Source organism: Bos mutus, chromosome 27 (assembly GCF_027580195.1).
Source record: "Bos mutus isolate GX-2022 chromosome 27, NWIPB_WYAK_1.1, whole genome shotgun sequence".
Taxonomy (NCBI): Eukaryota; Metazoa; Chordata; class Mammalia; order Artiodactyla; family Bovidae; genus Bos; species Bos mutus.
The window spans coordinates 26186468-26202825 of NC_091643.1; the positions used below are offsets into that span (position 1 = coordinate 26186468).

The following is a 16358-nucleotide window of genomic DNA, read 5'->3' on the forward strand; positions in this document are numbered from 1 at the left end:
CTTAACATGTTTGAAAATGTAGTATTCTGCTACAAAATTAGGGAAGAAAGTTGGTGTCTTAACCGAGGTTCCGAGCTTAAAGCAGCCTTGTGAGTTGCAGCTTAATAGGAAATAAGTGATATTCTTGAGTTGCCTACAAGGGCAGAGTCTATTCCTTGAAATATTTTATAGACATGATATCATTGCATAATTTTTTTAAAAAGCCTTCCCAGAATGCTTTCATTGTTTTCCCACACTCATCCTCCCCCCACATACTTAATCTCACTTCTTAGAGAATTCATAAGCTTTTCAAAATGCCATCTACCCATTTTTTGCTATTATTTTTTTTTATCATTTCTGATTATTTCATGTGGGCTAGATATGTCTCCCAAGCCAGATTATGCTTCTTCAGAGATAGTTCTAAGTACATAAGACATGATCTAAGGATGTAATTTGGGTAAGAAACCGTAATATTAAATTGTTTAGTAAATTCTTTAAAGTTAATCTAATTTTGAGAGATGAGAAAATGATGAGTTAGATGGAGATAGTGCATTCTTGCGGAGAAGGCAATGGCACCCCACTCCAGTACTCTTGCCTGGAAAATCCCATAGACGGAGGAGCCTGGTAGGCTGCAGTCCATGGGGTCGCTAAGAGTCGGACATGACTGAGTGACTTTACTTTCACTTTTCAATTTCATGCATTGGAGAAGGAAATGGCAACCCACTCCAGTGTTCTGGCCTGGAGAATCCCAGGGACGGTGGAGCCTGGTGGGCTGCTGTCTATGGGGTCGCACAGAGTCGGACACGACTGAAGCGACTTAGCAGCAGCAGTAGCAGCAGCAGCAGCATCAGTGCATTCTTGATGGTTTTTTCCCTAGGTGAATTTTTGTCTTAATATGTATAATGTTTCTTTTCTTAGTTATTTCCATTGATGCTTTGTTGGAGTATTTGATGTCAATCTGGAGATATTTCTCTTGAGTCTTTCCAATTGAAATCTGTACCTAATTGGATCTGGTTTATATTTTACCAATGACTTTGATGAAATTGCTTCCATTGTGGCTCAGCTGGCAAAGAATCCACATGCAATGCGGGAGACCTGGGTTTGAGACCTGGATTTGAGACCTGGGTTGGGAAGATCCCCTGGAGAAGGCAAAGGCTACCCACTCCAGTATTCTGGCCTGGAGAATTCCATGGACTGTATAGACCATGGTGTTGCAAAGAGTCCGACATGACTGAATGACTTTCACTTTTCAATGAAATTAATTAGGTTCAAATCTGAGATGACTCGCTATATCAGATTCATAGTTTTCTCTCACCTTTCAAATTATTTTACGAGATGTAAACAATCTTAAATTGAGCCAGAACTAAGAAGATGACTTTTTATAGGAATGAGTGTAATGTTAACAGAGTAACTCTACTTGTGTTGGATGGGAGAGAACTGAGTAAATTGTTGTTGACTTGAAAATGGGTTCAGTTTATTGGGAATTCTTCAGGAAATAGTAGCTTAACCAAGATGTGTTATTTCTCTTCCATGTTCATGATAGAGCACTGACCTGGCTTCTCTGATACATTCATCAAAAATTCTGATTGCAGTCTTCTACTTATTATTTGATCTTCATTTCTTTGAGTTCTTAATTCTGAGCCATGTACTTACTTTTATTGCTTGCCAAGTTACACGGTTACTCACATTACTGATGAGTTCTGCTTGGGGAGATAAAGAAAAGAAGTTTTTGCAAAGTATTGGTAAGGGATGTCCCCCAGAAGGAAACTTCTCTAGAGCCATTTGTGTTCTCCTTAATTTCTCCTGGAATTACATGTACATAGGGAATACAGATCAGTGCATTTTTATTTTCAAAAGAAATCATTGAACTTCTTTATCCTCCTTGTTAACTTCAGTCAGGGCCAAGGGAGGTCATTCATTTAAAGTCTATAAATAACCCCAACAAAAATTTGATACCAATGCAAATTTAAAATTGACTCTTTCTAAGCTGATAGAAATACTTTATGTAAATATTAGGTAAAATCATTAAACTTTTAAGATATAAAAATTTTAAAAGGCAAATCAATGATGAAAAATACCATTATGGTATAATTTCATGCATAATTTGACTTAAAATTTTATTGTTTCCAAGTTGCACTTAAATTTGTCTCTTTGATTAATTGACCATAGTGTTTCTGGTTGAGTTACATTTGAATAGGTTGAAGATTAATATTTAAAATTTTATAGTTATTTATAATTGACACCTATTCAGTCTGTTCCTCTTTTAGGCAAAATGCTGTCTTTAGGGGGAATTTCAAAGTAATTTGTGTTCTTAGACTTATCTAAAGGAGCATCTTTTAAAAGAAAAAAACATTTTTCTTTATTGTATGCTTATATAAAGTGATACAAGTAAATTAAAGCCTTTCACATCAGATAATCAAATAAAAATGCATTTTAAAAATTAAATAAAAATTAAAAATTAAAAAATTTTTCATCTGTTGGTTTTGTTGGGTTTAAACATCCCTTCTAGGAATGAGGCAGAGCATCTTTTTGGTCTGGGCTTTTTCAGGGCTACCTTTGGGGCATTAGCCTGGTATAACATTGCTTCTCCCTTTCTAAGACCTGGATCTCATTCCTGTGTGTGTGTACGTGCACGTGGGCATGTGTCTGTGTTTCTGTGTGTAGCTCCTTTTGCCTTCTTGACCCTTTTATCTTTCTTTTTGTAAGCCTCTTCCTTTATTTTCCTTTTGTTAATTCTTCTTCATGCTAAGTCTGTGCATATGGTCTTTTACCTTGAAATTACTTAATTACCTAATTCTTAACATGACAGGCTGTCTCTGTGTCATCATTTTCTTTTTTTTCCTTTCAAGTCTGTATCTTGTGTTGTATATTTAATACAAATTTATTATTTATGTTTGTATTTTACCATTGATAGTTGACACATGAGCATAGATTTTAAATAGATATAAGTGTTGTTGGTCTTATTTTTCAGGCCAGAGATCCTCAGCAGGAGCCTATAGAAGAGATAGAAAATTTGAAGAAACAACATGATTTATTAAAAAGGATGTTACAGCAGCAGGAGCAGCTGAGAGCTCTACAGGGACGACAAGCTGCTCTGCTTGCCCTGCAGCATAAAGCCGAGCAGGCTATAGCTGTGATGGATGATTCTGGTATGCTACTGTTTTAGGATGTTGTTTTTATAAGTAACGCCCAGTAAGCAATGGTACGATTGCAAGGTGGATGCTGGTGGTTTTTTAATCAGATCTAGGATTGTTGCCTAGTTTAAAAACCTACATGTAAGGCTTACTCTGTCCTGTGCTTTTCTCTGGTTATGCAGAAAAGGTTGCGGAGACAACTCCTGGCCATCATACTGTACCAGGCAGACAGCCGGCTCGTTCACCTTTGCATCAGAGAGTACCCATAAGAGGTAAAGGGACAGGCTGTCGTTCTGTTTTTGTATTTCAGATTGATAGGGCTCTTGTTGCTTTTATTTTTGCCTTTTGTACTTATTTAGCTAGGATTGCTATACTTTGCTTGCCTGCCAAGGAAGGGTTAAAACTTTTAAGTGAGGCAGCTTCACTATTGTATCAGTAAGGTACCCAGTTGTATGCACTAGTTCCTTTGAACTAAATTTGTATCCTATCCAGTCTCCCTGAGACTCAGAAAGGTTCTTTCATTGTTTCCTTCTTCCCTCAGAGCCGTGTATCACTTAGATGGAAATAGTATTGAGTTCCTTGGTATTGAATCTAACCTTACAATTCTTCTCATTACCTTCAAACCTAAGTGTTTAATTTCTCAGTAAGTCAAAAACAAATTGTTACTTTTTAGAACTCAGTAAAACTAGGGTCTAATTTGTAGTAGTGTGTCATCCCAGTCTAATAATAATTTATCTCCTGTGGGCTCTCCATTTTAGCTTCTTACTGTGGTTACCCTCTTGTTACTCAGTTTATCATGCTGTCTACACTGAGCCCATTGGCTCAACCTTCTGATCACTGTTATTTGTAATTTAATTTTCCATTTTCATAGGAAATTTTTATGACTGGTAAGTTAACTTACTCTTTTATAGTAATTATATATAGTATAGCATATACCATATATATATTTGTATATATATGGTATAGTATATAATTATAATTATGCAAATCTTCATCCCTATTTTTCCCTTGTAGTAAGCAGGTAATTTTTTTTTTTTTTTTTACTGTACTCTTATGAGTCTGGGACCAAGAGGAGAATGGACAGGAATTTAAATTTGAATTTATTTTATGTACTAGTTCAAAAATAATTTTAGGTTAATGATTGAAGACAGTTTTCCTCTTGTACTTAGGAGATTTTGCAGGAGAATACTGATGAAAAAACAAACTTACAGTATTTAATCTTCTGGTCTATAAGAGAGGCAACATGATTTTCATGAGAAAGAGTTTCCCTTTCATCAGTTAACTAGCTTGTGTGTTATCCTAGAGTCTAATTTATTGTTTTCAAATAGTTTGGACTAGATACGTGGGATATTATCCTGCCCTGAAATTCTAATTTCTCATTGAGAAAGCTAATATTTTTCCTTCAAAACAGAAATAGTTTATAGTGTCTCTTAGAGCTGGAAAGATAAACATGGTTGAGTGAGTAGTAGAGCAGTAACTTTTATCAAAATTGTCATCAGAATACTGCCTTGGGAATACAGCCTGACAATAAAAACTGTGGTCTTTTAGTATAGCTTGTATCACAAGCAAGTGCTTCAATAAATTACCTGTTCTATTGTAGAAGTGAGCAAACTAGCCTGAAATAAAATTTCGTGGAACATAACCATGTTCATCTGTTTATGATTATATATAGTAGCTTTTGCCATGCAAAGGCAGAATTGGGTAGTTGAGACAAGTAATGTATTTCCACAAAGCCTAACATATTTACTATCTGAATCTTTAAGGAAAGTTTGCTGACCCCTGTATAGAGCATTGATTTTGTTGGATGAAGTGGGGATTGAGGCTGGTGAGAATCAGCTGGGCTTTTTCAGAAGCACCACTTTCCCTGCCACTTTTCCAGCCCAATTTGGTTGACCTGCTTGCACCCCAACTCTATTGAGTCCCTATTATTTTCCCCCCTTTTAAAAAAAAATTATTTTTAATTGAAGGATAAATGCTTTACAGCATTGGTTTGATTTCTGCCATACATCAACATGAATTAGCTATAGGTGTACATATGTCCCCTCCCTCGAGAACCTTCCTCCCACTTCCCACCCTTTGCCACCCCTCTAGGTTGTTACAGAGCCCCAGTTGGAGTTCCCTGAGGCATATAACAAATTTCCGTTGGCTGCCTGTCTGACATATGGTGGTGTATGTATTTCCATGGTACTCGCTCCATTCATCTTGCCTTCTCCTTCCTTCCCCTCCCCTCCCGCCCTTGTGCGTAAGTCTGTTCTCTGTGTCTGTCTCCATTGTTGCCCTGCAAATAGGTTCATCAGTAGCATCTTTCTAGATTCCATGTATATATGTTAATATATGACATTTGTTTTTCTCTTTCTGACTTACTTCACTCTGTATAATAGGCTCTAGGTTCATCCACCTCATTGGAACTATGTTGAGTCCTTTTGCTTAATTGAGATGTAGCAATTTTCCTCTTGACTGTTGGGACAGAAAGAGTTGAACCACAATACTAGAGTTTTATGAATTTTCCTTTATTTCAGGTTAGATGGAAATATAAAATGATTGGTTGGCAGATAAATCTAAGAGTTAACTAGTTTCAACTTACATTAAGTGACATTTTAAAATCCTCACCCCTACCCCTCAATTTAGGCTTCCCTGGTTGCTTAGATGGTGAGGAATCTGCCTGCAATGCAGGAGACGTGGGTTTGACCCCTGGGTCAAGAAGATTCCCTTGGAGAAGGAAATGGCAGCCCACTCTAGTATTCTTGCTTGGGAAGTCCCATGAACAGAGGAGCCTGGTATGGTACAGTCCATGGAGTCACAAAGAATCAGACATGACTGAGTGACTAAGCATGCCCCCTTCCAATTTATTTTTAGCTTCTCAGAAGTAAAAGTGTTGTTTTCATTTATTTGCTTTAATGAATAGTTAACTTTCTTTTTAATTGTAACAGAAACTACAGGTAGCCTATCTGGAGTCAGTATCACCTCTGAACTAAATGAAGAATTGAATGATTTAATTCAGCATTTTCATAATCAGCTTCGTGATTCTCAGGTATCTGTGATTCTGTATGCCGTGATTCTCATGGCAGCACTTCGTTATTTTGGTGTACTGGATTTAAAATCACATTAACGAAAGCAGTGCTTCTCAGACTTTACCAAGCATAATGATGTCACACAGCATGATTGTTCGAAATTGTAGATTTCTGGTCAGTGGGAACCTCCACTTCCAAAATTGTTTTGATTCACACATTTGAGATGGGCATCCTGCCATGCAATTCCACTGCTGGACATGTTGGGACTATACTTTGGGAAACACTAAATTAGAGGAAATACCTCCTTTAAACGTAGTGATGAGTGAAACTTCCCCTTCCTATGCTTCCAGATGACACATTCTTATTTCACCTTAAAGATTGTATAGTCACAACTGTTAAGTTATTGTGAATCTGTGTTTTTGCAGTGTTTAACTAACAAGAAAGTCCTAAAGTTTAATTTCAGAGTTAATAAGTTTGATGACCTTTGTAAATAATGATATAAATGAAAAATTTCAATCTGTGGACTTTGAATAATAAAGGATGAATTAATCTCTCTCCACTGGAAATGAGTATGGTTGACAATGCATTATCTCCTGTCTGCTGACCAAGTTAAAATGACCCAACTACTTTGGAGAGTTTCAACTACTTTGGAGAGTTATTTAGCAGTATCTAGTACATTTTCTTTCGGAGAAGGGAATGACACCCCACTCCAGTACTCTTGCCTGGAAAATCCCATGAACAGAAGAGCCTGGTAGGCTGCAGTCCATGGGGTCGCTAAGAGTTGGACACGACTGAGCGACTTCACTTTCACTTTTCACTTTCATGCATTGGAGAAGGACATGGCAACCCACTCCAGTGTTCTTGCCTTGAGAATCCCAGGGACTGGGGAGGCTGGTGGGCTGCCGTCTATGGGGTTGCACAGAGTCGGACACTTAGCAGCAGCAGCAGCAGCAGTACATTTTCTTTAGTGACCCTGCAGTGGCCCACCTTGGAGAAACTCTCAGATATTCAAAAGGAGATACATACAAGAATGTTCATGGCAGTATTGTATTAATAGCAAAGTAGAAACAATCTAAATGTCCATGAACAGGAAAATGGGTTAATAAATTATGATATATACACAGAGCGAAATCCCATAACCAGTTAGAGTAAACAAACCAAAGCTAATGAATGAAAATGAAAGTTTAAGAAGGATACCACTTAGCTTATCTAATGAGTAATGAGTGTATATTTTTTATGGATACATGGACAGGTATTACAAAATAAAAACATGTATGAGAATGGTAGATGTCAAATTCCAGATTGTGGTTATCTCTTGAGAGAGTAATTGGTTGAGGTTTTGTACCTATAAAGCTTTAGCTTTAATATTATATTCATAATATTTCTCTAAAAGAATTGACGTGAATGTGGCAAAATATTGAGTTAGCCAAAAAGTTTGTTGGGGTTTTTCCCATAACATCTTAATATTAAATATTGAAATTGGACTAAAGTCAGTGGTGGTAATTCATATATGATTCCCTAATCCTTTGTGGATTTATGTTTCATAAATGTTTCATTAATTTTTTTTAATAGGAAAGAAGTGTTAGGAAAAACCGATAGGTTAAGAAGTGTATGATGGTGATTGTAAAAAGATGGCAAGAGAGAGGATGAGATTTTTGAAGGTTTATTCTGTATAAAATGTGGCATTTCTAGAACTTAATTTAGATCCAGGTAATAACATCCAATAAATCCCCACTGTGTAGTTATTTGTGTCTATAAAACAGTATATATCACATTATATATAGTGGCACATCAGAAAACTGTATGCAATTGAGGAAAAGGAAAGACACGCTTACCTAGCAGCACAATACAGTTGTTTATCTCTTTTTATAAAGAATATTTACGCATCTTTAAAATGAGAATGCAACCTTGAATTGCCTTTATTTTTCTTCTCTTTTTTTTTTTAATAAGCCTCCAGCTGTTCCAGACAATAGAAGACAAGCAGAAAGTCTTTCATTAACTAGGGAGATTTCTCAGAGCAGAAATCCATCAGTTTCAGAGCATTTACCTGATGAGAAAGTCCAACTTTTTAGCAAGATGAGAGTGTTACAAGAAAAGAAACAAAAAATGGACAAACTTCTTGGAGAACTTCATACACTTCGAGATCAGCATTTGAACAATTCATCATGTAAGTAAATCTGGCTCAGTAGTCTTAAGTATAGGATGCATAAGTATATATGTCAGCGTGTAGTAATTACTTTGTAAATATTTGATGAATGAATGAATGCATAGTTACCCAAAATTAAGATTTTTGTGGTGAAATAGCACTTGCATGTGAAACATTTTTGAGTAATAAAGCAATATAATGTAGAGCCAAATAGATGGTAGATATGTTCTGTAAAATTCAGAAAAAAAGATGAATTTGGACTTGAAAAATTGGTAGCATTTTAGAAAGGGAAAAGTATCAAAGCACTTAGATACTTGGACATAGTAATGCTGCACTTTTTAGCATATCCAGAATTTTTCCTTAAAGAAAAACTAAACCAGATTAGTACATTTATTTTAAAATTATAAAACAGATTTAGGAAGTATTTATACAAAAAAATCGAGATATGAAAAACTTAGTCCAGAAAGTTCCAAACACCTCATTTTTTGAAATATAGAAATAGTCATCTCAGGCAGGAATAGAAAAGGCATACAGTCAACCTAGTTAATACTAGTTAAATAATTATACAACCATTTGTTAGTATCCATGGGGGATTGGTGCCAGTACTCCCACCCACACCTTCTACAGATGACAAAATGTGAGGGTGCTTAAGTCCCTTATCTAAATGGCATAGAATTTACATATAATCTAAGCACCTCGTCCAGTCCATTTGAAATCATCTCTGGGTTACTTAAAATACGTAATACAGTGTCAATGCTGTGTAGACAGTTAACCAGCATGCTGCAGATCCACGTTTTGTTTTGTTTTTTTTCCTGAATATTTTCTGTCTGCTTTTTGTTAAATCTGCACATCTCTTGGATATGGAGGGCTGATTGTACTAGTTATTTATATTGATTTATAACTAGTTAGTTATATAAGAAAACCAGTGGTCATCTCAGTTATACTGTAGAAACTGTCTTTTCCGACCTCATGTTTTACTTGCCTTTGTCTAATTGAGATCTAGTTACTTGTCCTCATTTAACCTTATCCTTCTCCAAGTCTGGTCAGGCCTCTTCCTCAAACAGTTGATAGTAGGAGCTATAGCGTTGGAAATCAGAATTGGCAGGATCAACCCCACTGGTCATTATTCTCTTCAGCTGCTGTCTTATTAAAGAAAAAACGAGGGATAGAAAACATCATCTCTGGACCTCTGTTCCTTGTTCTTTAACCTAATTCTCTGCCACCCTCAAAGAAGTGTACTATTTCTTCCCTGAAATACACTCCTTTCTTTCCCCCGACTTCAGCTACTCCCCCCCTCCTCCAGAGTATAATCTAATCCCAATGCTTATTCTTCCTAAACTGATGATCATAACCAAGAAAAACGTCTTAAGTTTTTCGGAAGTTGTACTCAGAGCCTTGTGGTCAGCTTTATATATATAAAGGAAGGAGCACTCTGTCTACTGAGACTAAAAAATCATACTTTTCTCTGGGAAAAAGCGTGAAAGCAGCAGCAAAAGGTAAAACAGTCAAGGAATAGAAAGAAAAGACTATTGGTAACCAGCTGTAGTAGATGGTAATGTGAGCAACAAATGATGGTTGTCATTGTGAGAAAGATAAATGATTATAGCTTAGAGTGGTAGGAGAGAAGCACAAAGGTTCTTAGCCTTCATTCATTGCATTTGAAAGCATAAAATATCTTTGATTTGTGTGGACAGAAGAGTAATTAAAATGTAGTTCAAGAACTGCAGAGGATTAGCCATCAACCAATTAGAAAATTTTATTGCATTTCATGGTGTAATGTACCACAGTCACTTTAACAATTTTGCTTTATCTTTTGGAACAAGAAGAGTTCTATCTTGGAGACCAGATAGAATCCCTCTGGAGTGGAACATTCTCAGGGACCTGATCAGCTAGGGCTGCCCCGTAAATTTGTAGCTCGTGGGCTGTACATCATACACAGTGGCTGTGTTTAACTTAACCTAGAACCAAATTGATCACAGAAGCACTCTCGTTAATTTTTCAAGGTAGAATATCATAGTTCTTGTTGATTTCCATCTTGTCTTCCTGCTCTTCTTTCCCTTCTGTTTTAACTCTGGTTGGTTGAGGGACTTCTTAATTAACAAGTAGCCTGGATGTTATATGCTTAAGTTTCACATTTTAAAGCTGCAGAATTTAAGATGTTAATGACTTTTAGTTTTCATTTTTCTCTATCCAAGCAAACTGTGAATGTGTTGTTTGATGCTATATTTATGTATGTTACCTGGCTTTTTTTTTTTTTTTTTTTGGTAGTTGTGCCTTCTTCAGCCTCTCCACAAAGGAGTGTGGATCAGAGAAGTACAACCACAGCTCCTTCTGCTCCTGTAGTCTTAACACCAGTGGTCAATGGAGAATCCAATAACCTCACGCCATCTGTTCCTTATCCTGCTGCTTCTCTAGTTTCTCAGAATCAGAATGAAAATGAAGGCCACCTAAATCCAACTGAAAAACTCCAGTAAATAATTTATACGCACATTGTTTACATAGATTATAATTGAATCATAGGGTCAAATTTAGGGTTTTTTGTTGTTGAAAACTCTGGAAAAACTGAATTTAATATGATAAACATTCCTAAGTGATATAGTGGAAGAGTAAGTGTGTATGTATTATACATGCATTTTTGAGTTATCCCAGAGAAATGTAATTTCTGTGAGCTAATGTATTCCTGGGGTATTCCCAGGTGGCACAGTGGTAGAGAATCTACCTGCCAGTGCAGGAGATGCAAGAGACGTGGGTTTGATCCCTGGGTTGGGAAGATCTCCTGAAAGAGGGCATGGCAACCTGCTCCAGTATTCTTGCCTGGAAAATTCCATGGGCAGAGGAGCCTGGTGGGCTATATAGTCCATAGTGTCACGAAGAGTCAGACCAGACTGAGTGAATGAGCACAGCAGTACATAATATATTCCCATTTTACAAGTAAAGGTACTGCAGTTAAAAGATCTGTGTATTTTAGCCCAGACTGTAGAGTCAGATAGCTTTGAAGTTGTATTTCACAAGGCTGTGTGACTGGACGAATAGCACCCTCACTAAGCCTCTTTCTCTTCATCTGGCATAATATATTTGATGATAAAGGTGTTTTAAGTATTAAAAACTATTGGCATTATTCCTGGAATTCAGTAAAAACAACCTAATTATTATTTTTTGTAAAATGTGACATACTTTATAGAGCTCTATATATTGTAGACAAATTGAGAATCTTCAGTAAATGCTCAGTAATCCCTATATATTGGATTTGCCTGAGAGGTACTATTTAAATGAAATATTTAGTACTTCACATTCTTGATACTTATTAAGAAACCTAGGAATATCTTTGACATTAAGATTTAAGCTGTTAACATTTGTACCTGTTTAAAGTGAGCACTTTAAGGAGAATTTCTTACATTTTTGTCTGTAACGTTTAGATATAAGGTGATGAGATTTTGAATGACTTGTACTTGAAATTAAATTCATTGCAGTCTCGTACCCTGGGTATTTGACTGAGTTTAACATTTGTATGTGCTGGCTGCTACTGTATGGAAATGGTGTATTCTTTATTTTACTAAAATGGGTATTAATTTGTATATATTTGTTGTTTATCAGGAAGTTAAATGAAGTTCGAAAGAGGTTGAATGAACTAAGAGAATTAGTTCATTATTATGAGCAAACATCAGATATGATGACAGATGCTGTGAATGAAAACACAAAAGAAGAAGAAACTGAAGAGTCGGAATATGATTCTGAGCATGAAAACTCTGAACCTGTTACTCACATTCGGTGAGAACTTTTTTCAAGTTTGTTTTTCTAACATACTCATTCTAATAGTACTTTTAATATGGAACAGAAAACCCTCAGTAGAGTGCTTACTGTTTGCATTTTACTTAAGCTTTTCTCCTGTAAGTCTGCTGTTTGGTCAGTGTAATCTTAACTTGTCCTGTAAAGAAAAGCAAGTAGGGATTTATTGAGTACAGAAGTTTAGTAAATTTGCTGTTTGTTACATCAAATATAAGTTAATTATAAGAAGTATATAATTTCTCATTTTCCTGTGTCTTTATTTTTTGGTGTAATTTTAATTTTCTTTGTTGTAATTTTGATTTTTTTAGATATTTTTCTTCTTAAATTTCTGAATAGTTGAAGCCAGTGAAATGCAGGAGCCATTTATTTAAAAGATGAAATAGCCAATGATGTTCATAGTTTGGAATTATTTTTTTAGTAGTTCTAAAACTTTGATTTTTTAATATTACATATATTTTTTTACTTTAAGTAACTTGAAGCTGTTTTCCTTCCTTTCAGAAATCCACAAGTGGCTGCCACCTGGAACGAAGTAAATAGTAATTCTAATGCACAGTGTGTTTCTAACAATAGAGATGGGCGAGCAGTTAATTCTAACTGTGAAATTAACAACAGGTCTGCTGCCAACATAAGGGCTCTAAACATGCCTCCTCCTTCAGGTATGATTGACTCTATTCACAGATACTTGTACCATACTCTTGGGAAGTGGATTTTCTTTCTTTAGAGCTCTTAATTAAGTTCATTAAGTTACTGCATTTCAGTGATACATATTTTCAGCAGATTGTCGATACAATAGAGAAGGAGAACAGGAGATGCCTGTTGCACAAGGTCATGATGAGGAGGAGGAGGAGGAGGAAGCAGAAGATGAGGCCCTCAGTGGAGCTTCACTGTCTAGTCACAGCAGCAGCCTGATCATTGAGACTCCTGAAGATGCTGAATTTGAACATAAGATCCAGAAGCTTATGGCTGCAAAACTGAAACTTAGACACTTACAGAACCTTGTAGCCATGGTGCAGGTAAATACTGCTTTTTTTTTTTTTTAATCTGTCAAAAAATGTATAGTCTTATAAGGTAAAATGTGTGTATATGTTTGATAATTATGTGGGTGTAAGTATACTAGTATATGTTTATTGGATTCTAACTATATAGTAGTTTATATGCTTAGCACTTTACATGCCATATTACCAGAGATCAGCAAACTTTTCCTAAGGGTGAATTAGTAATTATTTTAGGCTTTGTGGGCCATAAAGTTTCTGTCATAATACCCAGCACAAAAGCAGCAATAGACAGTAAACAAATGAGCATGGCTGTGTACCAGTATAGCTTTATTACAAAAACAAGTTTGTCTTCCTGCCAGAGATTCTAGTTCTGTATCTTGTAGAACGCAGTAGCATCTCATTTAGGTGGATATACATACAGACTAGAAATGTTAATTAACCACAGTTGTACTATTGTCAGAGCCAGAGTTGAGACTTCTAGCTGAGATCTTAACTCACTTGATGTAGAAAAACCATATGTTGTCTGAATTTTATTCAGTAAGGCCAAATAAGTAAAGTTGGACCTATTAGCTGTAAATTTTAAAAAAGCCATTTGTATATATGAACATAAAATTATATAATTATTAATACACTCTAGACAGTGTATTTATTAACTGTTGTGGTTCAAAGTTATGACTAGCTCTAAACCTTTTTAAAAATGACTAAACTTTTAAAAATCATTCATCTATTACATATATATTTCTGTTGTTTTCTCAGCAGCGTAATCACTGTATAGAAGTATCCTTAAGAGTGTTTCTAAAGTATTCAAATTTATATGATTTTTGAAATCCAGAAATCTTCTGGTAAAATTAATCATTTGTTTTCATTTAGGTTTGCTTAGCTTACGTTACGTTGAAAAAATGAAGTGTATATAACCACACTAATAAATGTATAGAAAAAATTTTTTTGGCGAATAAAAAATTTCAAGTATTATTTAAAACCTCTTTTGAAATTCTTATTTTAAATTACTCAAGTGAAAGATGACTGTGTACTTTATTTTAAAATAAAAGAAATATTACTCATAAACTCCCTCTGAACCTTCATAATCCCATTCTCCTTTACAGAGGTTGCTGTGCATTTAAATCAGTTTGCAGTTGTAAACAAAAATTACATAAAAGTTTTGTTTTTTATTTCTTTGTGTTTATATAGATTATATTATTTTACAACTTGCTTTTTTTCCTACTACACATGTCAGAGATTTCTTCATATCAGTGTGTTGTTTTTCAGTCACTAAGTCATGTCCAGATCTTTGTGACCCTATGAGCTGTAGCATGCCAGGTTTCTCCGACTTCATATCAGTGTATATATACCTGTCTATATAATTACACAGATAAATAATTATGAAATATAAATAATACCTTATATGTTTATACATATAACGTTGTTCTGTTGCTAAATCGTGTCTGACTTTGCAATCCCATGGACTGCAGCGCACTAGGCTACCTTATCCTTGACTATATCTCCTGAAGTTTGTTCAAATTCCTGTCCATTGAGTTGGTGATTCTGTCTAACCACCCCATCCTCTGCAGCTGCCTTCTTTTTTAACCTTCAGTCTTTCCCAACATAAGGATTTCCAGTGAGCCAGGTCTTTGCATCAGGTGACCAAAGTACTGGAGTTTCAGCTTCAGCATCAGTCCTTCCAGTGAATATTCAAGGTTGATTTCCTTTAGGATTGACTGATTGGATCTTCTTGCAGGCCAAAGGATTGTCAAGAGTCTTCTCTAGCATCACAATTTGGAGTCATCAATTCTTCAGTGCTCAGCCTTCTTTATGGTCCAACTCTCACATGTGTATATGACTAATGGAAAAACAGTAGCTTTGACTATATGGATGTTTGTTGGCAACGTGATGTCTTTGCTTTTTAATATGCTAAGTTTGTCATATCTTTCCTTCCAAGGAGCAAGCATCTTTTCATTTTGTGGCTGCAGTCACCATCTGCAGTGATTTTGGAGCCCAAGAAGACAAAATCTGTCACTGTTTCCACTTTTTCCCCTTCTGTTCGCCATGAAGTGATGGGACCAGATGCCATGATCTTAGTTTTTTTAATGTTGAGTTTCAAGCCTGGTTTTTCACTCTCCTCTTTCATTCTCATCAAGAGGCTTTTCAGTGTCTCTTCACTTTCTGCCATTAGAGTGGTATCATCTGCATATCTGAGCTTGTTGTTATTTCTCCCAGCAATCCTGATTCCAGCTTGGGAATAATAAATCAGAAATGGTGAATAACTTGGTGGCTTAGAGATGAGTCAGCTTAACTTCAGGTTTATGTTGACTGGAGCTCTTTTGTTTTAGGGAAATGACATGTATGAAAAAAAAAGAAAACTGCAACCCCAAAGGATTAAGGGGCCTTGTCCTGAGAGCTTTTTAAAAAATGATCCAAAACTCCCCAAATTTTTGTATGTTTAAGATTGATAAGTTTTATTTATTTTATTATGGGTAGTTTTCTTTTGCTTGTGCCTTTACTCATATCCTTTTTTTCCAAGGGACTCAGGAGAAGTTCAAAACAATTATACAGTTACCATGATTGTATAAAACTATCATTATTCCTGATTAGATTAAATGAGACAGCTTATATGTTCTGTAAAACCTTATGATGTCTTTTAAGTCTCCACATGTCCATCTGATGTATCTTAGTCTGTAAAACAATGTGTTAGTGCCCTCCAAGAGTAGAGTCTCTGTTTCCTGTCCTATGGAAGTTCTATAATCAAACCCCACTGGCCTCCAAAGTCAGGTTCCCTGGGGATTCCCAGCCCCTTTGCCGGATCCCCAGGCTGGGGAGACTGATGGGCTGCTTAGAACCTTCACAATAGTGCGAGAACTTCTTTGGTAGTATTGTTCTCCAATTTGTGGGTCGCCTACCTGCTGGGTATAGGATTTGGTTTTATTATGATTGCGACCCTCCTCCTATCTCATTGTGGCTTCTCCTTTGTCCTTGTATGTGGAGTATCTTTTTTTGGTGGGTTCCAGTGTCCACCTGTCGATGGTGGTTCAACAGCTAGTAGTGATTTTGGTGCTCTCTCAGAACATGAGCGCTTGTCCTTCTGCTCCGCCATCTTGAACCAATCTCTTGTAATACAACATGTATTACATCAGTAATTCTGTAGTCAGTTACTTTTAGTGTTGGAGTTTATATCAAGTGATCAGACACCCTCATATAACAATCTGAAACTTCAGGGTATTTTTTTTTCTCATACTTTGGTTTTTCCACTTATTGTGTGAAAATGCCTCATGATCCATTTTTGGTATCTTTGGGTTGTAACTCAGTTCTTTTT

At 35.9% G+C, this 16358-nt stretch overlaps 1 protein-coding gene across 19 annotated transcripts in view; it reads left to right on the forward strand.

Annotated features, from left to right (window-relative positions):
- PCM1 (pericentriolar material 1) overlaps positions 1-16358 on the forward strand; it is a 91038-nt gene that overhangs the window by 21784 nt on the left and 52896 nt on the right. For 14 of the 19 annotated variants that reach the window (XM_070364076.1, XM_070364080.1, XM_070364083.1 and 11 more), the window contains 8 exons: positions 2951-3128; positions 3296-3385; positions 6044-6144; positions 8075-8291; positions 10539-10740; positions 11865-12038; positions 12555-12712; positions 12831-13069. In XM_070364076.1, coding sequence (XP_070220177.1) covers positions 2951-3128; positions 3296-3385; positions 6044-6144; positions 8075-8291; positions 10539-10740; positions 11865-12038; positions 12555-12712; positions 12831-13069 — 1359 coding nt within the window. The remainder of the gene's footprint in view (positions 1-2950; positions 3129-3295; positions 3386-6043; positions 6145-8074; positions 8292-10538; positions 10741-11864; positions 12039-12554; positions 12713-12830; positions 13070-16358) is intronic. The other 5 variants (XM_070364078.1, XM_070364082.1, XM_070364089.1 and 2 more) reach the window with 1 other exon arrangement.